We start from the raw sequence: 27,871 nt of genomic DNA, 5'->3' as shown, positions 1-27,871 counted from the left end.
ACAAAGTCATTTGGCCAAGACCTTGCCTAAAGACCTTTTCGGCCTAAAGACCTTTTCGGCCTAAAGACCTTTTCGGCCTAAAGACCTTTTCGGCCTAAAGACCTTTTCGGCCTAAAGACCTTTTCGGCCTAAAGACCTTTTCGGCCTAAAGACCTTTTCGGCCTAAAGACCTTTTCGGCCTAAAAACCTTTTCGGCCTAAAGACCTTTTCGGCCTAAAGACCTTTTCGGCCTAAAGACCTTTTCGGCCTAAAGACCTTTTCGGCCTAAAGACCTTTTCGGCCTAAAGACCTTTTCGGCCTAAAGACCTTTTCGGCCTAAAGACCTTTTCGGCCTAAAGACCTTTTCGGCCTAAAGACCTTTTCGGCCTAAAGACCTTTTCGGCCTAAAGACCTTTTCGGCCTAAAGACCTTTTCGGCCTAAAGACCTTTTCGGCCTAAAGACCTTTTCGGCCTAAAGACCTTTTCGGCCTAAAGACCTTTTCGGCCTAAAGACCTTTTCGGCCTAAAGACCTTTTCGGCCTAAAGACCTTTTCGGCCTAAAGACCTTCTCGGCCTAAAGACCTTTTCGGCCTAAAGACCTTTTCGGCCTAAAGACCTTTTCGGCCTAAAGACCTTTTCGGCCTAAAGACCTTTTCGGCCTAAAGACCTTTTCGGCCTAAAGACCTTTTCGGCCTAAAGACCTTTTCGGCCTAAAAACCTTTTCGGCCTAAAGACCTTTTCGGCCTAAAGACCTTTTCGGCCTAAAGACCTTTTCGGCCTAAAGACCTTTTCAGCCTAAAGTTCTTTTCGACCTAAAGACCTTTTCGGCCTAAAGACCTTTTCAGCCTAAAGTTCTTTTCGACCTAAAGAGCTTTTAGGTCTACAGACCTTTTCGGCCTAAAGACCTTTTTGGCTGTAAGACCTTTTCGGCCTAAAGACCTTTTCTTGAAAATGGCTTTTTCAGTCTCGGCAAAATTTAAATACTGCTATTTAATTTCGTCCAACGTTTCGGTCGGACCTTCATCAGGGACTCAATTATCACAGATTCTTGAGTCCCTGATGAAGGTCCTATATGTGACCAAAATTTGAATTTTGTCGAGACTGAAAAAGCCATTTTCAAATTACATTCCATCACAGTCGCAACCAAAACTAAAGACCTTTTCGGCCTTAAGGCCTTTTCGGTCTAAAGACATTTTCGGTCTAAGGACCTTTTCGGCCTAAAGACCTTTTCAGGAAAGTTTTCTCAAACTGGAGCGAGAATCGAAGCCACACTACGTGGACATCAATACATACGCCTAAATGGCTGGCGCTGCTAACCACACGACCACAAAACATATATTCTATAAGTCGCTTTCTAACTCCCTAATTCACTCACTAATTAACTCACTAATGCACTCACTTACTCCTACGGAACAGAACTCACATACTCATAAACCAACAAACTCACTTACTCGCTAACTCATTTACTTACTATCCAACACACACTCACCAATTTAACAATTCTCTTACCAACACATTAAAATTCACGGGGCAACTCCTTATAAGTTATAACTTTCCCAATTCGTGTCTGACTCACTCACCAATTCACTTAATCTTGGAGCACATCACATTCACCCTCTCAGTAATTCGCTAATCAACCTCTTAATCACCAACTCATTCGCCTAGTTCCTACTTACCCGATTACATGTTAAGAAAGTGTTAAAATGTGAAGCCACTCTTATGTTGTCTTTCGGCTCCGTTTTACCTCGAGACATTTGAGCCTTATGCGTGAGAGTCTTATAATGTTATACGAGAAGCTAACATTGTTTTTTATTAATAAAATATAACAAAAACGTACAGAACAGACCACATCGAGCGTGAAAAGAGACGACTTATTCTCGTGGGACTGATATGCGTAGAAATTTCGCCAACAGGACCACATTTCTAGGCATAACAGTCCCACCAATCATTTTTTTGCAAAAAACACTATATTTATAAAATAATTTGATTGGAAATACTTCAGGCCTGAAAATATAGGCGATTTCCAACGATGCTATGAAAACTTAAATCTAATTTGTTGCATCATTTGGCCAAAAAACAAGAAAAACCTGTTTGAAACTTTAATCGCGATTTTCTCAGTTTCAAGTTTTTCAACATGGGACAACTATGCGTAGAACGGCAGTATAGTTCCTTTCGGAATATTTTCGAAAAGTTTTTTCTGGGATTCCCTGAAGGAATTCCTGTGGAAATATTATATTTCTCCTGTTAGGGACTGTGTGAAGGAAACCCAGAACACCATGAGAATTTCCTTACAACTCGTTAAGAAATTGTTGAAGGAATTATTCAAGGAAGCCCTGTAGAAATTTTATAAGGCACTCCTGGAATAATGCCATAGGGAATTCCATAAAAAATCCTTGGAAGATTTTCATTAAGAACATCTGAAAGAAATCCAGATGGAATCACAGAAGGATTTTCTGCAAGAACCCTCGAATGAGTTCCTGGAGAATTCCCGTGAGGAGTTTCTGGAAAACCTGAATTTAACCCCAATATGACTAGATCTCAGCTCTAAACCGCATAGGACTCCCACCATAAGCCCTTTCAGAGTCTTCTAGAATTCCCTCTTGAGCTATATGTATCAAAAAACCTCTACTCATTATCCTAGTCGGAAATTCGACGAAACCTACAAAAAATCTAAGAAATACTAATCATTTTTACAATAACGTATTAATGAAGTTATTAATGCCGTGGTTGATGAATTTGAGTCTATAACAAGCTGTAAAAATGTTGGACTAAATTTATTCATATCAGGTATGAAATTCCATCGTGAAAACAATGATAAAAGAAATATATATATACATATAATTGCTTTCGATTTACAGGAAAATGATAATGCAAGTAAAAATTAAATCAATTTCTAAATATTACTTTTTTTCAATAGACTTACAGTAGTAGAAACCTGAGTATGACATCATAAACCCCTACCCCCCGTCACACTTCGTCACGAAATCACTAAACCCTTTCCCATTTGCCCCCAAAAAAAGCTACGTCATTTATGGACGCTCCCAAAGTAGGTTTATTTTTTTTCATACTGAATCCCATACAAATCAATCGTAATGCGGAATACGAGGACGCAATCAATTGCTTCCAAATTTATCACAGATGTTTCGGACGTTACAAGGGCTTGAGCTTGAGCTTGATTGACCGCCCGTAGATGCTACTCCAGTATCGCCAGACCAGCTACACTCACACAAGGAACCAATGAGATATCTGCCGGGGACTAACAGGCATCTCGGCACCAACATTTCAAAAGGGCGTAACTGCATTTGGAAGTAATACCTTTTTTCAAAGCTGTAGGTCGTACTGCCTCCCTTACACTCAAACCACCGTGGTTGTCGGAAAGAGGAGAGTTTTTCCCATCTGGTACTTGTTGTGAAAAACATGGAACTCATAACACATGATCCACAGCTTTAAAAGAAGGTGATGATTCCAAAAGCAGTTACGCCCTTTTGAAATGTAGGTGTCGATCTTCAGTGTGTGAGCGTTGGTGATCTTCTATTTTTAGGCGACAATGGCGCCTGCCACGTCAGGTTGCAATTCAATTTGGGGAAGGGTAAGGAAGTGATGATTGCAATCGTTTGTATCCACATCTGACCGAATATACCCTCTGCGCCAGCACAAATTCATGCGGATGTTAGAGTGTTGGTGGGAATTGGTTGGCAGAAGGTTCACACATTGCATTGGTGTGTGGATACCAGGGTAAGGTGATAGAATTGTGTGTTTTTACTATTTTGAAGATGTGCGGCACAGTTCGTTTGATTGCATAACTTGCAGGCGTTTTCTAATAGGATTGAGACACTGTGCTGTGAAAGTTTAGAAGGAAGGAAAACGACTTTTTCAACCCGTTTCTGTTCTAGCGATGGCTATGAACATGTGAATATACATGAGTTGTATATGTAGAGAGCAGAGAGAAAGTATATAGAAAGATAAAAAGTAGGAGGAAAGGGACGGGCCAGGGATTGAACCCAGGACCTTTTGCATATAAAACAGAAGCGGTAGCCACTAGACCACCAAGCCCGTCCACAGGTGTTTCGGACGTTACAAGGATTCAAAAAATACCCCTGTTCCAAAATAAATTGACCTGTTGGTTATTTATAATTTTTGAAAGGCTTCGCAATGCACGATTTGAAAACTCCTTGAGCTAATGCACGAAAATGTTAAAAATATGAAAAATTTGACATTTTGAAAATTGTTACATAAATAACCATCGAAGTACGGAGTTGCAAATCGTTTTATGGCTGTACCGGTAAAAATTTGGCTGAAGATTTCATAGTAAAAATATCAAGGTTCTTCTACCATGGTTGGTTTACAAACCATTTAGCGGCCATAATTTTTTTTTGTGGAGTCGTGCCTTGCAATATCGCACACTTACGTGAATGTACGGAACTTGAGGGGCCACGCCGGCATCGTAGTGCCCAATCAAGGTATTTAGTTCATAATCTCTTTTTTGATAAGAAACGCTTTTCACACCGTCTGTATTATTTAAAAGCGATGACATCATGATTGGCTACTGCTGCTACGCGATCATCCTGGGGACGCAGTGATGCATGGGTACATTATATTTAGAGAGACAGCTCGGTGTTTTAGATGATAAGATGTGCGGTGCGCCCTCCCCCAGAGATAGGATCGAGTTAACAGTTCGCAATGTTATGATTAATTTTTGCTCAATTGTTTTTGAGGAGAGTGAGGTAGGTGCCTGCCATACGAAGCATCTGCTTGTATAGTTTCTTTTTAATCGAAATGTGAGGTCCTGTAATGCTTGTATGTAGCGGCTGTCATCAACAATAATCAAATCCCATTAGATGAATCACTTTCTTTTTGTGATAAATAAGTTTTATTATCGTTTATTTTCCAGTTTTACTTTTTTTTATTTCCATTCTTAGTTCTGTCTTATCAGTTTTGTTGGTTTTGTTTTGTTTTAATCATCTTGTTTGTTTTTTTTTTCTGGTTGTTGAATTATTATAATATTATTTGCGTTCTGCCTTTTATTCTTAATACACGTCTAAACTCAATCTTCCTTTTCGCGTTAAACCGACACAGTTTCAGTTTGCGCCACCTACGTCGCTTGCTGTTCTTTTGTTATTCAGTTCCACTGCCCGCGCCTGTGTTCCTACCTTATTAAAGTGTGAGTGTGTGTGAGACTGCTGCATGGGTGTGTGTGTGTGTGTTTGTCTAAAGTTTGTATCGTCTGCCGCTCGCTCGGCGATCAACCATTGTTGTTTTACTTTTTCCTCTCGTTTCCATTTCAGTAATGTAGTTTCCTTTGTAATAGTTTTTGTAAGTCTAGTTGTAAATTTTTAAATATTTTGCTGTTTTCGTGTGTTTTAAACACTTCCTCTCTCAACTGCAATTTTCCGTTTTTTTATTCTCTTTGCTATTTGTTGTTACCAGTACAGGTTACCTAGAGATAGATACTACTTTTATGTTCTTTCTTGCTTGTTTGCTCAAGTCTTCAAGAGTGAGTTGTGAACTAGAGGAAAATAAGTTTTTGAGAAGAGGAAAAGAGCCTATCGAATGGTATCTAACTACATCCTACTGAAGTAATTCGTGTTGTAGAGGTTTTCGTTTATTTTTGTTGTTTGATCTGTGGGGATGGCTAAGTGTAATCTATGAAATAATAGTTGCTCCAACCTATACGAAAAGCGAGGAAATGTGAACTGTGTTTGTGTATGTAACGTCATTTTGGAATATCGGTTACGGCTGTTTTGTGGTAAAAATGGTTTTTAGACTTTATTTTGTTTAAATGCTTGGACGTTTATTCAATATTTTTTTAGCTTTGCTTGTCAATTATTCAGACGAATATTGCCATTAAGCGACGAGATTTGCAAATCATATATCTAATCAGTAGATAACGGAAATTGAAGGAAGCGATTGTCACTAATTTTTTTTTTGTTGTCTCAATTAGTATGTCATCTCATCGACCAGTTTGACGTTTCATCGAAATATTTTCTATTTTTTTTTTCGAAAAGTTATAACAATTCTATGTTGGGAAAAAACTTCCATGAATCAGGGTTATTTTTGCAGCTCTTGATAGAAGATACTTGTTTTCGTCCATCCATTTTTCTGCCGTCTATATCATTTGTGTTTATTTTTTTTTTCATTCTATAAAAAGGGCGGAATCGTAAAACTGTTCTTTTACTCATTTGCTTCCATGTGTGTAGTTATGTTTTATAATAATGTTTGCTTAGAATTGTCATATTGAACCTGTTGGCTAAGTCGGAATTTTGCGTTTGTGTGTCTGCGTTTGTCCCGGCTATTTTATGATCCGATAGGAATATTTTCAGCTCCTGGTAGAAGAGTTGCAAGTGTGTTTTGTGTCAGTATTGGTTTGCCTTTACCAAAGTAGGTGTGCCGGCGATAATTTTTACGTTTTTTTAGATAACTTCTGCTAAAAAAATATCATCGCACATAGGACCTTCCATTAACGAAGGCTGGTATATGTGTTCGCTCCAACGCGATGATAAATTGATTTTTCAACTGCCGTCAAGTGCGCTCAATCATCAAAAAATGACCGGAGCTTGGTTTCTTTACTGTGACTATTTTTAACGTAAGTTTGGGCTGCACTAATTGCTATATGATTTTCTCTGCTTTGTTTAGACTTTGTTTTCTAGATTTGTATTATTACTTCCATACATTAGTACTATTTACAGGATTCTTTGTTCTACTTTATTTATTGTTTGCATAATCAATGTTTACATACTGGTATATACCTCATGCTACCACAAATCAATCCAACAAATTTTTCACTTTCGGAACGATTTGTTCTTAAGAGAACTTTTTACAAACTATACCGAATAAAACGTTGCTGTTTTTTTTTCTTATGTTTATAAGTTGATCTGGTAGTTGGTATTGGTTTATTTGCCATATTTAAGTACCTTCATGTACATTTTGTGTTTACTTCTGTCGGATTTGTATGATTATGGCAATTGGGATGGCAACCGAACGTTACTATTTTGAAAATGATCGTTTTGTGAATTTGTGAAATGTAGTTAACAAATTTAAAATCTCCTATTCGTCTTTTGAACTTGATGCCGTCATCGTTTTGGGTTACCTTAGCTTGAATGAAGGGCAGTGTTATCAAAATTATTAAATAGATTGAATAGTCATGCATAAATTATATAGTATGATGATAAAAGGGGTCTACATGCCGCAGTAGTTTAACAAGAATTTAAATGTTGGACATTTCGCGTACTTGGTGGTGTTGGTCTCAAATTTAAAGAACTTTTCAAAATTTCAGTACTTCTGTGTGAAATTCAGAGGTAAATTCGCTAGATATTTGAAAAGAAACCATCTGAACCTTTTCATAACAAAGAAAACATAATAACTTTAAAATAAATATTGTGGAGCGGACCTGGTGTGGTGGTTAGAACACTTGACTATCACGCCGAGGACCTGGGATCGAATCCCACTCCCGACAAACTCGCAAAATGTGGGTTCTTCCTTCGGAAGGGAAGTAAAGCGTGGGTCCCGAGATGAACTAGCTAAAAATCTCGTTAAAACAGATAAAAAAAATAAAGGCATTTTCAGTAAAACAAAAAAAAAATAAAATAAACAAATACTCTTTTTGTGATTTTGGATAAAAGTACATAAACGTCCTTCGATATGCTTTTATTTTATTCATAGTCAATCGCTTTTATACTCAATGACTTCAAAAAACAATAGTTTTCAAAAATTTCTAGAGGATCGATTTTTTTTTTATTTTTTTTATAAGAATTTCAGAAACGCTTTCAGGAATAAAAACTGTGTTTTATATGTCGTCCCTTAATTTTTCAACAAAGAAAGTCATTCAGAAGCACCTCTTAGTATTTTCACAATGACTTGAAACTTGAATTTTGATCAAATTTTCCATGCAGTTGTCTTAGTTCCATTTTTTTTACTTTTTTGTTAAAAAAAAAATGGTCCACCCAGCAAACGATGCATGTAGAACCCTATACAGTGTTTCGGTGAAGAAAAATTTCCATCTGTCAAACCAACCACGAAAACAAACCGACCATTTTGTTTTTGACGGATCGATTGTAATAGCCACCGGAAAGAACGGTAGACCATTAACAGAGGCATTTGTTGTAACGATTCTAGTCTGCCCATAAGTGGTGTTAACCTGAGCATTTTCACCAACATTAAAAACATAAATGGGAAATAAAATGAAGGTTCAATGACGATAGACTGACTCACCTTGGGTGTTCGGACCGGATGACTGGAAATTGAACGTAATGAGGAACGCGTGTGTTTTTGTAAGACCATACTTCACCACACGTCTTCCAAATGGTTGATGATTTCGTGATTAGATTTGTATCCTAGATTGTGTTCAACAATTTGAAGCGGCTTAAGAGGTTTGTTTGATGATGATTTTTTTTTTGGGGATGCCATTCATGATGGTTGGAAGCGTGCCGGTTGGTATTGTTTGTTTTATGGTTTCGAAACTGTCGACGCCGATGAAAATATTGCACATTTTGACCAGCTGGTTTTTCTTCTGTATATTAATCGCTTATTCACTTAACTCACTCGCTACTCGAACTGTCTGCTATGATTTATGATCTAGGTATGTCATGCCATTGATTTTCCGCCTAACCGCTCACAAGTTGCCTGTCACAAATTTAATAAATATTTACAAACCTCGGTTGCTACAGAATTCACTTTTTTTTGCTCAGTTATTCTGTACTTAATCATTGATGTGTTTTATTATTTTTTTAGTGATGATCTTCACAGCGCACGATTTATTTTGTATTCTGTCTCAGCCAATCAAATACTTCTTCCTTTAGTACGGTATTTACAACCCTATTGTTCGAAATAGGGCTGTCGAAACGAAACCACTTTCTTCTCTGGATGCTTTGATTTGTATTAATGCCTGGGGATCCCCACCTTCTTCGAATCATTAGGCGAGTGGTGATGAGACGGAGAATGTTGACTTTATTTAGGTGAATTTGTCTCTTATCAATAGGGGGAACAAAGGGTAGGTATATTGAATGTCATTTTTCTGTCACTGCAAATGGTGCAATGCTTATCTCTTTCCATTTCGCGGAGGAATCACATTCGCTAATGCTCGGGATTTGTCTCTCTTTTGTCTTACGTCTGAATTATCCGTCCTGTCCGTTGTTGTTGCTGATCATACCAAACGCTCTTCGCACAAACTGGCTGCTGCTTCCATCGTCGTCGCAGTCGCGGCCGTCGCCGAGTTCCGGAACACCAGATTGGGTTCGTTTTATTCGGCCGATGATTTCTACCGTGGGGTGCCCTCCCCGTCGGTCAGATTGTTGCGGGCTTCGTACTCCATGACCTCCTGGTAGATGAGTTCCTTCCACTGTTCTACGGTGTGCTCACGCTCGTCCACGCTGTGATCGTAAGGACCGGGAGCGGGCTACGAATAGATTAGGAGTAGATTCGGGTTAGCAACACATTTTACAGAAGTTCTTGCAAGATATCGAATCTGATAAAAGTAAGATGAAAGCTATTCATATGAGAATCCATGGTGGCTCCGGTTGAGGATTTTCCAAAGATCTTCCTAGTTAGTGGCCGGAAACGAAAACAAAAGTTCGATCGATTGCCAACTCGTCATCTGTTTTGGGTAATCACCAGAAATGCTTTTGAAAGTTGCATTATATGTAATTTTTTTTTTCAAAGTTTTACAAAACAATCATTTTTAGCAACTCCTCTTAAGATTGACCTGGAATTTCATCAAAAAATCTCTTGTAGACATGCAAACTACCTCCGAGGATTCGCTATTTTTTTTATAAAATTCAAGAAGATTTCTGCTACAAATTGTTTGTAAAATTTACCTAGGGATTCTGTCATAAACCCCTAATCTAATAAATCCCTAGAATCTAATGGCATGTTCACACAAGCAAAAATCGTTGTTTACTACTTAGCGTCAAAAACACAGTATGCAAGACAAAGTTTGCCGAGGCAGCTAGTTTATACTAAAATTGCTCCGAAATCTCCTTTTGGCGATTCCCCAGAATATCTTCTTCGGGTTCTTCCAAAAGTTTCTAGTTATCCTTAATGAGATCCGTTTAGGAATCCTGTGGGAGTGTTTTTTAGGACTCCTTCAAGAGTTCCTTCTGGAGTTTTTTTTCTTATCAGATTCTTGCAGGTGTTTTCTGCAGAAATCCTCCAGGAATTCCTTTTGGGAATCCTAAAGAAGTTTATTTAAGGAATCCTTCAGAAGCTCTTTTTGGGAGTGCTACAGGAGCTCCTTCTGAAAACTAGTGTCTACTTGTAGTAGCATCCAAAAAAATGTAATGTCTGCCAACTGGTAGTAGCTTTCTAGTTTTTACCTTCTTGTCTAGGTACCTAACTTCTAGCTAGACTTTTGGTGGTACAAATACCGGCGGATTTATTAACATTTTTATTATTCTTCATTTGGAGGATATAGAAGAGTTCCATCTGGTAATCTTTCTGGTGTTTTTTGGAAATCCTTAAGGAGTTTCTATTTAGAATCCTCCGGGACCCTTTTGAGGATTCTCCAGGAGTTCTTTATAAAAACTCTCCTTGAGTTCTTCAGGGAATCCTCCAGAACTATCTTCTGGGAGTACTTTAAAAGTTCAAGGAGCAACCCCTATATCTTATTCCTGCATAATTCTCCAGAATGATTTTTCGGAAGAATGTCAACCTAAAGGAACTTCTGAAGGAATTCCTAGAGAACGCCTCAGAAAGGATCCTTAAAGGAATCTGGATAAAGGCATTCGTGGAAGAACTCCCAGATTGAACTTCTGGAGAGATTGCCAAATCGGAAGGAGTTTCTGGAAGATTCCCCAGAAGAAATTTGTAGAGAAATCTCCAGCAAGAATTCCTGGATGAAGCCCCAGAAGGTTTTTCTGAAGGAATTCCCAAAAGAAGTTGCTTGAGGAATCCTCAGAAGACATCCCTATAGGAATCGCTAGAAGGATTCCCTAGATCAAATGGTGGATTTCCATGTGTAATTTTATGAGTAACTCCCAGTAAACATTCTTCGAGGTATCATTAGATGGCATTCCTGAAGCTACACAGATGGAGGTCTTGGAGGAATCCCCCGTAGGATTTTTTTGGAGAAATCCCTTGATTCCAGGTTGAACATTGAGTGTTACGAAGACGGTCACGATTCGGACTCTCAACAGCGAACTCGTATTTTTGCTTGAGTAGGCTTTAAGCTGCAAGAATTATTTATTTGATTTCATGTTGCATGTCATAGTTTAATTTTAGTGTTACTTACATTTGTTGTCTTTTTCGTCAATTTATCCGTCTACTCGTAACAAAGTAAAGTTGTGTTTTTGTCCCTCTAAATTAAGTTCACAATTAGGATCGAATTCATTTTACATTATGTATAAATACTCACATATAATTTAGGAACAAATTCTAGGTTTACAACTTTTAGAATAACTAATTCTAGAATAACAAATTTAGAATATTTAATTTTCTCAGAGAGTTCAATCTACTTTTTAACTCGTGAACAACAGGTGTCAATTTTCCCTCATCATCGTTCATGACATTTCTCGCCGAGTATGTCATACTTTTGTTGTATCGGTTGAACCGGTAGCAGTAGCCGATAACGGGGGGTCTTGTACCGTTGCGCACATTGAGGTTTAGGCTTCTTATCTTAGTATATGTCTATTTTAACTCGAATATGTCTAGACGAAGATCACGATTCGGAACAAATAAATCTCCAGGAGCAGATACAGCTGCAGGTTTTTTTTTTCAGAATTCTTCTGCCAGAAACTTTATCAAAAGGTCATCAGAGATGTTTTGCCAAAGGTTCCACAAGTTCCTTCAGGATTTTTTCCATATGTGCTACCGAGAGATCTTTTTTGAAGTGTTCTTCTAGATGTTCCTTATTGAGTGCTTCCCAAAGTGATTCTGATAATTCTTCCAACAATTCTTTTAATAGTTCTTCAGAGCGTCATTGCGAGAGTTCTCCTAGGAATATCTATCAGAAGTTTCTCAGAGAATTCTTTCAGATGTTTTTCTGGAAATTCTTCCAGAAGTTTCTTCAAATTTCTTTCCGATGTTCTTCTTGCAATAATTTAGAAATCATTTCGGAAGATCTTCCATGATTTCTTCAGAAATTCTTTTAGGAGCTCTCCCAGGAACTTGCCGAAGAATTCTCCAGAAATTCTTCCTGACAAATCATCAGGAATTTATGCTGGAGCTCCAAGGTCTCCTGTATAAATTTCTATAAGCATTTCTTCAGTATTTTGTCTTATTCCGTTTGGAATATCTAAAGTAATTCTGTCAATGAACTTCTGCAGGAATTCGCCCAAATATTTTTCCAGAAAATTTTCCGAAGATACTTTTTTAAACTTTCCGAAGATTTCTCCAAAAAAATCTTTAAATATTCTTCCAGTATTTTTTTCTGAGGATTCCTCCGACAGATTCTTCAATTATTTTTCAAGGATTGCTCCAAAACATTCTTCGCAAATTCTTTCAAAGATTCCTCCAGAAAAAAATCAAGTATTCCTCCACAGTTTTCCCCAAAAAAATCTCAATACATTCTGGAGTACCACCTCAAAGAATTCTTCTAGGACTCCAGGAATTTCTGTAAAATTTCTACAGTGATATTCATAAACTATCTCAAATATCCCTAGGAATGTTTCGTACAATGTCTAAAAGGATTCTTCCACACTTTCCAGGTCTTACCATTTATTTATAAATTCTTAGAGAAATTCTTCCCAGGATTTACTCCAAAACTTCATACAAGGGTTAAGTCAGAAATATGGTTAAAAAATTCCCCTTTAATTTCTTTAGGAACTTCTTCAAGAATTCCTACAGGAATTCTTCCAAAGATTTCTGAAAAAAATCTTCAAAGATTACTTTCCAAACTACCTACAATGTGTCTTCCAGGAAGTTTCTTCACCATGATTTTCTTTAATTATTCTTTAAGGAATTATTCCAATGACTCTTGCAGGGATTTATCGTCAGACACCTTTCGGAAGTCTTTAAATCCTCTCGGAAATCTTTAAAAATCCACTTATGATTAGTACCAAAATTCCTCCAGAAATAGCTTAAAGTTTTTCCTGGAATTAAAATTTCTTTAGGATTTCTCCAGGAATTACTCCAATGATTCTTCTAATGATTTCTGCAAGAGTTGCCTCAAGAATTCCTTGGAGTAATTTCTGGCGAAAACCTCAAAAGATCTGGAGAAATCCTTGTAAAAATATCTTAAAAAATCTAGGAAGAAATTCTGGTTTTACATTCTAGAGAATTTCTATACTGCCGTCTCACGAATAACTGTCCCATGTGATAAAGGAATTCCATATAACATACGACAACTATGCGTAGAACGGCACTGTAGATATCGCTGAAAAAATTACTGGAAGAATTGATGCAAGAACTTAAAGAGAGATTTTCGAAAGTATGTCCCCAGTTGACGATTTCGCTAACTTTGGGATTTACTGATAGATTTAAATATAAATAAAAATGGAATGGTGTTTGTATGTCACGAATAGGCTCGGGAACGGGTCAACAGATCGACATGATTCTTTCACTGTTGCATTCCGCCAGGGCTCCGACGTGTTCGTGCGAAAAAATAATTAGAAAAAGTGACCGGGAAGGCAAGAAAACCGGGAAAATCAGAAATTCCATATTGAGGGGCATTTCTTCATGGAACCGGATGTCAAAAAAAGAGTAGGCAGGCAGAACGACGTTTGCCGGGACAGCTAGTAGTTAATAAATTGGTTTCAATTACTGGTTGGGAAACGAATCAGATTCCTTATGGATCTATGGTGGCTCCCAAAGAGGATTTGTCTGAGATACGCCCAAAAATCTCATTAGCATGGATTCGTGTAAGATGTATTCAGTACATTGAAAATCCGTTGAAGGATTCCTATCAATCTTATTTCCTTTTGGAGAGATAGTCCTATTTGGTATTGTTAACGAAATCCTGATACGGTTGTTTTTGTAAAATATTTGGTAAATTTGGATTCTCTTCTAAGTCTTTGATGTTTCTTAGCTTTGTTGCTAACGATTCGTTAGCTTTCCATGGGTGGCTGATTGAGTTCAAAATGTGGAGTTTACATGAGTAAGAAAGTGTGCTGATTTATGACATGATGGTGACATCCTTGCAGGAGCTCCTCCTGGTATTTCACAGGAGTTCATTCCTCAGTTCCTGATTTTCCACAGATTTACCTTCTAAACTGTTTCTAGGAATTCGTTCCAAGATTCCTCCAGGAATTCCTCATAGGATTCCACAAGAATTTTTTTCAAAGATTATTTAGCAATTTTTCCTAGGATTCCTTCAGGTATTCTTTCCATAGTTTCTACTGCAATTTATATCAGGATTCCTTTAGGAGTTCCCTCTGTGATTACTCAGAGAGCTCCATATCAGGTTCTTCTTGAGGTTTCTTAAGGAACTCCCTCTAGTATTCTTGATGGATTCTGTCTGAGATTCCTTCTGCACACTTAGAAAAAATCACCGACTTCGATAATATTTTACCGGAATCTCAACCGTTAAGTTTTGTATACCGTAAAATTCCAGTAAAGCTGGCAACATTTAACGAACTTCGTTAGAGTTTGACAGATAAACGATAACGTTTTACCGAAATTTAGATATTTTTTACAGAATTTCGGAAAGAATACATTACCCAACGCTCAGCAGTTGAGATTTCGGCAAAAATTACCGAACGCGATTATCTGTGTGGGACATCACTGCAGGAGTTGTTTCTGAGATTCCTTCCAATATTCTTCCAGGAATTTCGTCCGAGATTCCCCTAATGGTCTCTTTTGGAATGCTTTTAGAAGATTTTCTTCTGGAATTGCCAGAAAAAAATCCTCAAATAATGGAATCCCAAAACCAATTATTGCTGAAAACCCAGAAGGAATTCAAGGGGAAAATCCTACTGAGCAGAAGGAACTTCTGAAGGAATCCAGAAAAAACATCCTAGAGGAATCCTGGATACAGTTTCTGACAAAAATCCGAAATATGTTTTTGAAAAGATCCCAGAAGATGTTACCGGAGGTATCCCGGGAGGGATTCCCAAAGGAGATTCTTGAAGCAATACTGGAAAGAGTTCCCGGAGGAATTCCGGGAGGTTTTCTCGGTAGAGTCCCGGAAGGAGTTCTTGAAGCAAGGCCGGAGTAGTCTATGGAAGTTTATGGAAAATCCCGGGAAGGAGTTCCCATAGGGATCCCGGAAGAATTTTTTGGAGTGATCTCAGGAGGCAGTTCTTAAAGAAATCTCGAAAGTAGTTCCTGGAGGAATTCCAGTAAAAGTTCTTGTAGGAATACCGGCAGTAGTTTTTGAAGGATTCCCGGAAGAATTTCCCAGATGAATCTTAGAATTCTTAGCCAACTTTTCAGTTTAATGTTTCATTAACACTTCCACAGTAACACCTGCCCAGCAAACCAGAAGTCATATAAGGATGTTAGGCCAAAGTTATATTAATGGACACATTTAGTTAGAATTATATAAGGTACAATAACAGATTAGGTTAAATTGTATACCAAGCCCACAATTTCATCTGATTTCATTTGGCAACATTAGTAATTTCAACTATGCATTTATAAATATACAACTTCAAGTTGGCATTCTTCAACAACTTCAGATGCACTTGTTGCGATTCTATTGTAATCTTAAATGTGAGATTACATATGAGGCCATATTTGTAAAAATAAAATTATACGGTGAGAACATCTAGTTGGAGAGCCAGTGGTTGATGAAAATTATATGTTTTTGGGAATATTTCAATAGGCGCATCTTTTAATTCAAATAAGTAAAGAACAGATGCGTTTTATTACATTAACCTACCTAAATCTCCTATTAGCCGTTCCAAAGGCATCTCTGACCAAGTGCCAGCCCAGCCGTATAGCGAATGATCAGCTGCGTTGTTCTAGGCAGAAGTTTCTATCGTTCCTCGAACGGTTCATGCATTTAGCTGCCGCTGTACAGCCTCATCCCAGCATAATTAATGAATTTCACTAAACCATCAAAACATTTCACACTTTGCTTTCTTTTTCACCAATATTTTCGCTAAAATCCACACTGATCAAGAGACTGACACGACTTGTTGTTATTTTATTGTTTGTGAAAAAGAAATCACATAAAAGGTCAAACTAAGTTATATGTGAAATTATGTAATGCGCCGGATGAATTCGTCTTTAATTGTATATGTCAAAATGATATTGTGAATTTGTACGTATATGACCTCCAAAATGTATACGGAAAAATTAAATGTGGGCATTTTAAAAAATCCTTTTCGAACGAATAAATCTCCACATATCTGAGTTGCAACAGTGTAATGGGTTTGAGTGCACAATTTTATCACCCAATGCTGGTATTTGTGGCCCTCCATACCACACTTTGAATTATTTATATTTGCTTATATTTCACGTTCTACAACAGTCAGTTATTGACACAGTCGTAGAGTATCTGATTAATGAGATGCAGGTCACAATATCTAGGCTTGAAATCTTCTTACATACATGTATGTATGTATGTATGTATGTATGTAGGTAGCCACCATCCTAGCTTGAGTCTTGCTCTGCATGCAGTTCCACTTAACAGTAAAGATCAGTTTCATTACCACACTGACTTCAACATACCGCTGTATGAAGGGCCAAAAGGGGGTGTGGCGGACCCGTAAGTAGAGGCACTTACGCGAAATCCGCGGGTTTAAGAGAATCTCCTTCCAACAGTATGATCCAACAGGGTGAATAATGAAATTTACATTACTTGTCAAGCTTTCTACGGGATGGTTTGTCACAAGAAGGGCGCGTCAAATCCATTGCAACTGTTGGGATAGAAGAACCCATCTACAAGGATGTTATAGTTACTTCTCACCACACTCCGGCTGGCAATCCACTCCGTCGCACAGTTTCAACTTCAATGATGCCCTGATGCACCCTCCCAACCCCAAATAGTTATATAGTCAATAATATAATTTACTATGATGAAATATAATATTGAAATATAGTATAATTAATGAAACATAATTTTCAAATATGTATAATGTAATGTAATGTAATGTAATGTAATGTAGCGAAATAAAATGAGGTATCGAATTGTAATTAATTGGTCAGGGTATTATTCAGTGACTAGCCATTTTACGACCTAGATGATAGGAGAAAACATCATAATAATAAAACAATGTCAACGCAATAGCTGCTGTATAAATGATAATGGAATATAGCGTAGTGAAATATTGTAGTGAAATATAGTAAAATATAATGAAAAGTGATAAAATATTCAAATGGACATATATATATATTACAAATTGAGGAGAACGTGCCTCTGGAGCCGACCTACTGATACTTGAACAAATATTATGGATAAAAGAAATAAAATAGGTGATTTTTGGAAATATTGTTCACTCATGAGTAGTATTCACGCTTGTTTGTTATCACCCGTGGTAGAGGGTAGCCAAGGCAAACTACAAGGAAGCAAAGCTACTACGTTCAGTACAATTTCGCGCCACAGCGTGATTGCCTCCAAAAAGCTAGTTTTTAGGCCACATTTGGCTTTCCCGAATTTTAATATTTTTTGCTCAACTCCTACAGCATTAGTGTCAAAGAAGCAAATAACCAAAAAACATGAGAGAATATGATGCCGTTTTAAAATGTCAAACTTATTATGTATATTAGGGTGTTCCAGAACAAAATCTATCAAAAAATCAACTTTTTAAGGTTTCTCTGATTACAAATGTGATAATTACATATGCTTCCTTCAATTTTATTGGCACACGTTGTTCGGAGAAGTTGTAGCAAACAAGTACAGCTTTCAATTTCTGCCGAAAGAATTAAGTTTTGACATGTTTTAGTGTAGTTATGATTTTTTGAAGTTCAAAAATAGTCGAAAAACACAAAATTGATTTGATGCACCTCTTAATTTCATTGGATTTGGCTGAAATTTTGAACAGTTACTTCTTTTAGGATGCCAATCAAAATATGGGGGTGGACTTGAGAATCAGAGAACATTTTTGAAAAGCTGGACAGGCCTGTGAATCAATTTGCTGGCTGGGTGGCAACTTTCTTCGCCAATCATCGTGGTGAATGCACGAAGATTTTATAGGGCACCGAACGTTGAGGTTGCTAAGAACTTTTTACAAAGCCTTTGACGTTTCCGGGTATTGTTTCTTACTACTCGAAGTGAAAATACTCCAACAATTTTGACGTAGGACTTCCTTTTCTATGCGGTCTACCGTTACGTTTGCAGGGGAGAGTTTGAACACCTATTACTTAGTTGTTCATGAACTGATTTTCGAGATTTTTACATCAAATTAAACGCATTATTTTCAGAAATTCTCTCAATAATAGGAAGCCCAAGCAACACACATGTTATAATACAGTTGCGACAGCGCAAGCTTTAATTGTATAGAAGTTTATTTTACGTAATTCAAACATTGTGTTGAAATAACGTAAAATAAACTTCTATACAACCAAAACTTGCGCTGTCGCAACTTTTATATAACATGTGTGTTGCTTGGGAGCTTTTAATTCTAATCAAACAACTAGGGTGCGGGCACCGGTTTTGGCCAGTCTAAGGGAAATCATTTTTATAAAAATAACCAATAATCCTATGAAAACAACCAATGCGTCAAAAGAAAGGTTTCAATCTATATTTTGAAGGAAAAATGCAGAAAGCAAGCCAATACTTGATTTTTGTATTAAAAGTGGCACTGGCCAAAATAGAAGCTCTGCCGCAGTTTTGGCCATATTCTTAAGTTTGGTTTCTATTTTGGCCAATCACGTGTATTTCTTATGGGAGTGGCCAAATTAGAAGCACCCTGGCCAAAATAGATGTATGGGGGCAGATTTTTTAAGGAAATATATTTTTTTCTTCCAGTTTTTAATCAAAATGTGTGGTTTTCACAGCTGTAATCATCATATTGTATTAGGATCTACTAGTAAAAAATAAATTTACGCCGATTTAGATCGCAACAGGCTCAATACCGCACTATGGCCAAAACTCCGGACTGGCCAAAACTGAAGCTTCTACCCTATTGGGAATAAATAAAATCTTGAGGCCTGTCTTAGCCAATCACATTCAAGCATCGCTTTGTGAGGCATCGCAACTTATATAAGTGACGCACACTATTCACCACTCTCACACACGGAAACATTTGTGAATGGCATCATTCGTTGGAGCCACCATTCTCTTAGGGATTGAATGAAAAATCTATCTCAGCGGTCGAATAAGCTTTTGGCAACAATTGCATCGAAATGGCCCTTTCCAGGGCCCCAAAAGTTTCCCTAGGGATTTATATATGTTAATTTCATCATTTCTGTCTCATTGCACTGCCGTCAAGAATGCAAGGGTAAACTTATTCTTCAAAGCTAGAACACTTTTAAAGAAAATGAATAATTTTAAACTGCAATTTGCGAACAAAGAAAGCGTTTTTATATGTTAACACTTATTCCTACATCAAGATTGCGATTATGTCTTTTTAATTACCCATCCCTAGTTTTTTCTAGGATTTATTCATGAATTCATTCCATAGTTTCTCCAGAAATGTGTTCCAAGATTCCTCTAGGAGTTCCTCGGACAGCTTCCCCTGAAATTGTTTTTGAGAATTCTCCAGAAGTTCTTTCTGGGATTTTTCAAGGATTCCTTCTGAAATTCCTTCTGGGATTTACCAAGATTTCTTCAGGAGTTTCGAATCTTCAGAAAAAAAAATCTGAAAAAATGGCATCTCAAAACAAACTATTGGAGAGTATCTAGAAGAAACTTTTGAAGGAACTCCTTTCAAATTGTTGAAGGAATTTGTCAAGCAACATCCTTATGAACTCCATAAGGAAGTTCTTGAGTAATTTCATAAATAATGCTACAAAAAAACTCCTGGAGGAATTCCGTAAAAAACTCCTAGAAAATTTCTATTCAGGGAACGTCTGGGAGAATTCCAGAATGTACTTCAGGAGTTGTTCCAGAAAGATCTGCAGGAATCCCACAAGGATCTTCTGAAGGAATTCAGAAAATATTTCCCAGAGGAATCCAGAAAAATGTTCCTGGAGGAGTTCTGGATGGAGTTCCCAAAAAAATCCGAAAGCAGTTTCAGTAAGCATCCCAAAAGAAGTTCCCGAATGAATTCCGTAAAAAGTTCCTAGAGGATTCTTGTAATATTATTTTGGAAGAGCTTTGGAAAGAGTTTTTGAAGCAATCCCGCTAGTAGTTTTTGAAAGAATCCCGGAAGAAATTCTTGAAGGTATCCCGAAAAGAGTTCTTGGAAAATTTTGGGATGAGTTTTTTGGGGGATTCCAGTAAGGAGTTCTCAAAGGAATCCTAGAAGGAGTTTCTAGAGATATCCAGGAAACAGTTCATGAAATAGAGGAAATAAGGAAAACAGATTCCTTTAGAAAACAGATCCTAAAATAATCCCACAAGAAGTTTCAGAAGGGGTTCACGTAGGAATTCCGGAAGGAGTTCTTGAAGCCGCCTTGGAAGTAGCAGTCCTGAAAGAGACATTCAGGAATCCCGAATAAATCCGTACTGGAATTTTAGAAGGAGTTCCTAAAGGAATTACGGAATGAATACAAGAAGTAATCTCAGAAAGAAGTTCTGTAGGCATCCCGGAAGATTTGGTTATATTCCTGGAGGAATCCCGAAAGGAGCTCTTGGTGTAAACTCTTTGAGGAATCCCAGAAAGAATAATGTAGAGAACCCGTAAGTAAACAATTTTGGAGGAAACCCATAAAGAATTGCTTTCAGGAGGTATCAGAAGAAATTCCTAGAAGGAAGTTTGATGAAATCCCCAGAAGAAAGTCATGGTGAAGATCTAGAAAAGTTTGTGGAAAAGCCGCAGCAGGAATTCCAGAAGGAGCTCCTGGAGATTCTAAATTATGACACCCGTGGATAGCATGGATAGTAATTCTGCAGTATTTTGTTTCTCAACTTGTACAGATTAAGCAAACAAAGCAAAATCTACTTACCGCATTGACTTCGCTCTCGTCGTACCACACGTTGATGTAGCTGTGCACCAGGGCCTGGTCGACGGAGATACGGTGCTCGGGATCCACGACTAGCATCTTGCTGAGCAGATCCCTCGCTTGACTAGCTTTGAGGCGGTTGTGTTCGTTCGAGTCGGTCGGGAACAGCACATCCGGGAAGAGCCGATCGAACGGATAGCCGGTATATCGGGGACGGTTCTCGACGTAGTTCCGCACCGTTGGCTGTAACCGGGTCATGAACGAGGGCGACGGCGTTCCCAGTTGCTCTGCGGGTGACAGGAGAAATAATGGAATTAACTTGGTTCAAACGAAGACCGGCATCTACGATACCCACCTATGATTTTGTTCCACTGATCGATATGATCGGTACCGGGGAATAGCACCCCTCCGCGGATCATCTCGCCCATGATGCATCCAACCGACCAGATGTCCACGTTTTCCTTGTAGCCCATTCCGAGGATGACCTCCGGGGCGCGGTAGTACCTCGTGACAACGTACGGTGTCATCATGAACGTCGTTCCGGCCGTGCGGGCCAGCCCAAAGTCCAGAATCTTCAACGTGCAGTCCGATTTGACCACGATGTTGGAAGGTTTCAAGTCCTGTTTTGGAGAGAATGGGGAATCACATGTTGTCTCAAATTCATGGTAGAAACTTACCCTGTGAATGATACCGGCCGAGTGGAGATGCTTGATGCCGCACAGCATCTGGTACAGCAGGTAGGACATCCGCTCGTGGTCCAGGTCCATCTGGATGACCTGGCACAGGTTGGCGTCCATGAGCTCCATGACCAGGTAGACATCTTGGAATTCTTCGAGCGTACGTTGAGGCGTGAATGCATTTAATAGTCCGATAATCTGTTTGCCGGAGGAAAATGAACAATCGATTAGGAGTGGGGCGATGGGATCCCAGTCAACCAGTGATCGTATAAGATGTTGCATAAGATGATAAAGTGGAGGCGATATGCGTACATTTTACATGCGCCTAAATGGAGGCATGTACTCATATGACCTCCACTTTATCATCTTATGCAACACCTTATACGATTAGTGGTTGTCTGGGATGTTCCCGTTTTGGATCATGATTGTTGTCAACGATGGGGAAGATTAAATAAAAAAAATGAGAAACAATGTGGCAGATGCTGAACCGCAATCCCGCCATGTATTGAATCTCTAGTGCCGCCAAGGATAATGACGAGAAAATGAGAGCATTCATTAGCTAGACGTCATGGCGCCTAAGTGGATCGACTTTCTGAATGGGAAATGCTTTCAACAGCTATTTAGAAAAGAATGATTAATGACGGACTGTTACTTTTTTCCCGCTTCTTTGATGAGCTGAGATTCCCCACTTGGTTGCTGTATGAAATTAATTGACGTCACATCTGGGAAGTATCTCATCTTGCGTTTTCTTTGCTGAGTGTTTTCTTGCTTTGCGTGGGAAAAACAATGCGTTAAATTGCTATTGAATCTAGTTATATATTTTGCTAGTTATTTGGATTTTTCATGTTAGAACTGCTTTAGAGATATTTATTGAAGATTGATCGAATTCATAATTTGATATTCGTACTATTGTGACACATTCTATGTTTAAAGCATCCTCTGGTGACAACTGAAGAAAGGCTTAGATCTTTATCAGAACCCCCCTTCGCTAATATACTTACATTTTTATGATTGACTAATTTCATAAGCTTAAACTCCCTGTAGGCTCGTTTGGCATGTGTGACATTTTGGAACGGTCGTGATAGCTTTTTGATGGCGACATTCTGCTGGGTGACTGTGTCGTATGCGGCACTAGAAGTTGCAAAAGAAAGAAAAAAAAACGGAAATGTTTGCACAAATTAGTCAAGTCTCATACATAGTATGTAACAGGTTTTGGGTTATTGTATGAGTGCGGACGGATATTGGTTATGCAATCCGAAGCGGAAGAGATCGATACACCGTAGTAGTTTCAGTTTGTTGGGGTTAAGACGTGTTGACCATTGTTAGTGCATTCAACCTTCAGGCGACAGCTTTTATTAGTTTGCTTTATGATATGGATGGACGAGGGCGCTGTTAGTGATCACGATGTCTTGTGCGTTCATTTCGAGAGACCTTTGACGTCAGCGATGGTGACGCGTGGTCGATTATGATTAGATATGTGGTTGTTAGGAAAATAATTGGATATGTGGCGGCATCCAAACATTTTGAAACTGGATAATAAGGTCGTAATTTGTATGTTTGTTTTTGTTGATGATGGAATTAGCAAAAACGGATCCAATTACAGTTCAATCGGTTTCCAGCGACTTCTAGGAGCGTCACTCCAATAAAAATAAAAAAATGACACATTTTGCATTATGGCAACTTGTCAATTTGGAGAAATTACTGAAATAATTCCTGAAAAAAATCCCAAAGAAATTCCTGCAATAAATTCAAGACGAATTCATGAAGCAATCTCGGGAGGAATTCGTAAAAGTCCCCAGGAAGAATTCGTGAAGGAATTTCGGAAGGGACTCCTGAAAAATTCCAGAAAGAGACCCGAAAGCAACCCCAGAAGGAATTCTTCAGGGCATCCAAGAATTGAGGAAATTCCTGAAGGGAATCCCTGGATAAACTCTTGGAGACTTTCTTGGGGATATTCCTGGGGAAATCTCAAGAAAATTTACTAAGAAAATCCTTGGAAAAATCCTTGTATTTACTTGAAGGTTTTCCTAGGAATACCTTAAGAAGAATTCCATTGAGGATTCCAAAAGAAAATCCTAGACAATTCGCTGAATGAAATACTTGAAGCGGAATCCCTGAATGAATTTAAAAGGAATTTTCTCTGGCCCTGACTCTGGGTGAATTCCTTTATCCCAGTAGGATGTTGGGGTGAATATGACCAAGATAGGCAAGCTGAACGTACTCTACGCCATCGTGGTGCAAAAACCCAACATCTCAAGAGGGTTAAGGGTGCTCTGAAAAATGTCTGAAAGATTTATTGGAGTAATCTTTGTAGGAATTCCTGACGAAATTGCAGAATAAATTTCTGAACAAATCCCTGTTGAAATCCTGAATATGAGAAACCCCTAGAGCCATTCTGGAAAGAATCCCAAAAAGAATTCCTGAAGTAATCCTAAGAAGTGTTCCTGAAGGAATCCCTGGAGTAATTTCTGAAGGAATACCTGCAGCAACTCCGAGAGGAATTCGTAAAATAGTTGCTGAAGGGCATAGTAATTTCTAAAGGAAATCCATGGAGAAATTATTGGAGACTTTCCTAGAGAACTCTCAAGAAGATTCACTAAAGGAATCCTTGGAAAAATCCTAGAATTCACTTGAAGGTATTTCTGAAGGAATTCCTAAAGAAGAATTCCATTAGGAATAAAAAAAATGCCTGGAAGAATCATTGAAAGTAGTTTCTAGAAGAATCCCAGAATTGTAATTCTGAAATAGAAAGAAATCTGTGAAAAACATTTCTAGAGCAGTTCTGGAAGGAATCCGAAAAGGAATTCCCGAAATAATCCCAAGAAGAGTTCCTAAAAAATCCCGTAAAAAATACTGAAGGAATCGCTGAGGGAATTTCCGAAGGAATTCCTGCAACAACTCAAATCGTAACCCCTGAAAAAATCCCAGGAAGAAGTTCGGACGGAATTCCCTGAAGAGAGTAGAAATTCCTGAAGGAATCACTAGAGAAATTCCCAGTCAACACAAAGTCGTAAATTATGTTGAATAGGATGCTAATGTGGAGGCCATATGCGTACCTGCTTCCATTTAACTGCGTGTAAAGTGTACGCATATCGCCAACATCATATGCGATCGTGTGTTGACTGGGTTCTTGGAGATTTTCCTGAAGGCATTTCCTGGAAAAAGATTTACTATAGGAAGCCTAGGAAAAATCCTTAAATTCACTTGAAAGCATTCCTAGCAATTCTTAAAGGAAAATAGAAGGAGTTACATTAGGAATCCCATAAGAAATGCCAGGAAGAGTTGCTGAAATCCTAGAAGATTCCTTGGATGAATTTTCAAAGAGTACTCTCTGGGATTCCTAAAGGATTCACTAAAATGTCTAAAAGAATTCTTGGAGTAATCATTGTAGGAATTCGTGACGAAATTCTATGATAAATTTCTGAATAGATCTCTGAGGAAACTGCTGGAAGAATTCCTGAAGGGGAATGCATTGACAAATTCTAAAAGAAATCAGTGAAAAACATTTCTAGAGCCATTTTGGAAAGAACCCGAAAAGGAAATCCTGATGATCCCAAGAAGAGTTCCTGAAGGAATTCGTAAAGATTTTCCTGGAGAAATTCCTGAAGAAATCTCAAGAGGATTCCGGAACCTTTGGAGTAATCCTTGTAGGAATGACTGACGAAATTCCGCGATAAATTCCTAACGAAATTACAGGATAAATGTCTGAATAAATCCCTGAGGCAACTGCTGGAAAAGTTACTGAAGAGGAGTGCATGGAGAAATTCTATAAAAATGTTAAAAACATTTCTAGAGCAATTCTGGAAGAAATCCTAAATGATATTCCTCAAGTAATCCAAAAAAGAGTTCCTGACAGGATATCTGGAGAATGTTTTGAAGGAATCCCCAAGGGCATTCGCGAAGAAATACCTGCAACAATCCCGAGAGGAAATTCATGGTGGAATCCCAGGTATAGAGTTCTCTGAAGCAGGGATGACATGACCCTCAGTTTGTGTGCAAGTGTGTGTGGTTTCAATATGGAAATGAGCTGCACTGTGCACATTTTAAATGCGGAATGCCATCCCTGCTCTGAAGGGAAGAAAAAAATCCTGATAGGAATCAATGTCAAAATTATTGGAGACTTTCCTGGAGAAATCTCAAAAAGAGTTACTATAGGAATCCTTGCAAAAATCCTAGAATTCACTTGAAAGTATTCCAAGGAATCTAAAGTATTCCATTAGGAATCCCAGAATAAATGCCGGGAGAATTACTGAGAGAAACTCCTGGAAGAATCCCTGGAAGAGTTCCAAAAGGGTACTCACTGGGATTCCATGATCAATGTCTAAAATAGTCCTTGGAGTAATCATTGTAGGAATTCCTGACAAAATTCCAGCATAAACTGCTGAATAAATCCCTAAGAAAATTGCTGGAAGAATTCCAATAAAAAAAATAATAAATCAGAAATCATATCTAGCAATTGTCTCATGATGGTGACGATAATTCGCAGCACTGAACTGATAAACCCGTTTTTTCATTTTTTTCTGGCGGACTTTCTGGAAGCAAAACTTCATAGATTTATTTCTGAAAGATTCAATAATGTATTCAATATCGTATTTTTTTCAAATCTTATAACTCATTTACAATTTAATGTAAGTAGCATCATAGTTGGTCGAACAAGCTTATTATATTGTCAACACTTGATGTTGTTAGCCAAATTGTAAAAGTATTGTGGATATCTTATGTGCAATTTCCGAGTTTTGTTTTCTTCTAGAAGTCCTAGACTTTCTTAGCTTAACTGTAGATTAATGCTTAACCTTCTTCGGGCATTCAGAAAAAGTCACTCAGAGAAATAAAAGTGTTCTCATAAAACACAATTTAGTTTGATATTCACTCACTACGTGACGCTAGTATTATTAGATACTACCAGCTTAGTCTAAGCGTCGCGTTCTGAATCACTTAGAAGTTACTCAGAAGGCAGTTGTGTTTTTTTTATCGGCGCGTCAGTCTCTTAATTAAACCAATAGCTCATTTTTTTTTCAATGTCCGACGTTTCGGTGTATTTAACACCTTTTTTAAGGTTGTTAAATACATCGAAACGTTGGACGTAGACACCAATAAGCTTTTGATTTCATTAAGAGACTGCTACGCCGATAAAATATCACTGCCAGTTTCCCTCAGTCGATAGAATTTCTTCCGGGTTACGCAGAAGAATAAAAGCTTTCATTTAGAGCCAGTGTAGTTCGTATCATGCTCACTACGTGGCGATAGGTATGCAATGAGCTTTCACTATGATCTACGGCTTATATATTTCGTGTACTGGACCATTAAGAAGCGCACTGTCTTCAGCAAAGTTGCTCAAAAGGATATTGTTCGCGCCCATCGAGCGCTCCGGTGGAAAATGTGCCCCTCTTTCCCCTATTAGAATGAACAGCGTCACTCAAGCTCCCACAAATGTAAACACGGCGACAGCGCGGGACCACTCACCACCGACGATGATTACGATGATGATTGATGATGACAGCTGTGAGCGAGCGCGCATCATCGCGGCTAGAGTGACTGGAAGGAAGAGTGGCGTCATGTTCCTATTTTAACAGGTCTCCTGCTCGTTTGTTACAGAAATTTGTATGGATTTGACAGATGACCGCTGTTCCAATTTTGACATTGACGCCACTCTAAGTTAAAGCCACTCTAATCGCGGCGGCACCCAGTTGGACGAATATGTGCAGGCCGCTCGTGAGTGACCGGTGAGAGGCTTCCTTCAGGCAGTGCAGCCAGATTTGTGGAATGGTCTAGAATGTTTTATTCGAGAATCTAATAGAACGTTCCAGATGCACTCCTGGATGCTATATAAAGAGAGCTTCACCACCGAAAGAGGAAACAGTTTTGATTTGACCCGGCAAACGGTCAAGTAGTGATAAGTGTAATTCGAAGTGTACAAGCGTTTGCGTGGCTTCAACAACGCAAAGTTTGAAGTGAATAAAGTGCTTTAGTGTAAAGTACTTTCTGTGCGTTTTTCTTTCTTGCGAGGAAGAAAATCCCCGTTTGAGGCACTGCGGAGCCCCAAACAGATATAAGGTTTTAGCAAGAAAATAATTAAGTTTTAAATTCACTCACTACATGGTGCTAGTGCTGTCATGAGCTTCCTGTTTAGTCTTAGCCTTATAGAATGGACTATTTAGAACACTGTACGCGACAAAATGGCTGGGTAGAATATAAGCTTCCAACTGGAAAACGCTCGAACGAAACGAAATCCGCTCACTACACGTGTCGCTAGTGTTCCTAGGGGCTGTCCATAAACCACGTGGTAATTTTTTTGGAAGATTCCAAACCCCCTCCTCCCACATGGTCTTTTGTTCATACAAAAAAAATGAATTTGT

At 38.3% G+C, this 27,871-nt stretch overlaps 1 protein-coding gene across 6 annotated transcripts in view; it reads right to left on the bottom strand.

Annotated features, from left to right (window-relative positions):
• Nucleotides 1–4,813: 4,813 nt before the first annotated feature.
• LOC109429565 (stress-activated protein kinase JNK) overlaps nt 4,814–27,871 on the bottom strand; it is a 273,562-nt gene continuing 250,504 nt past the window's right edge. For all 6 annotated transcript variants that reach the window (XM_062849253.1, XM_062849248.1, XM_062849250.1 and 3 more), the window contains 5 exons: nt 22,517–22,646; nt 21,516–21,713; nt 21,194–21,458; nt 20,842–21,125; nt 4,814–9,370 (listed from right to left, as the gene is read on the bottom strand). In XM_062849253.1, coding sequence (XP_062705237.1) covers nt 9,233–9,370; nt 20,842–21,125; nt 21,194–21,458; nt 21,516–21,713; nt 22,517–22,646 — 1,015 coding nt within the window. In that variant the 3' untranslated portion in view covers nt 4,814–9,232. The remainder of the gene's footprint in view (nt 9,371–20,841; nt 21,126–21,193; nt 21,459–21,515; nt 21,714–22,516; nt 22,647–27,871) is intronic.

Source organism: Aedes albopictus, chromosome 2 (genome assembly GCF_035046485.1).
Source record: "Aedes albopictus strain Foshan chromosome 2, AalbF5, whole genome shotgun sequence".
In the NCBI taxonomy this organism is placed as follows: domain Eukaryota; kingdom Metazoa; phylum Arthropoda; class Insecta; order Diptera; family Culicidae; genus Aedes; species Aedes albopictus.
The sequence above is the reverse complement of the archived record's forward strand: the minus strand, read 5'-3'. Positions and strand labels throughout refer to the sequence as shown.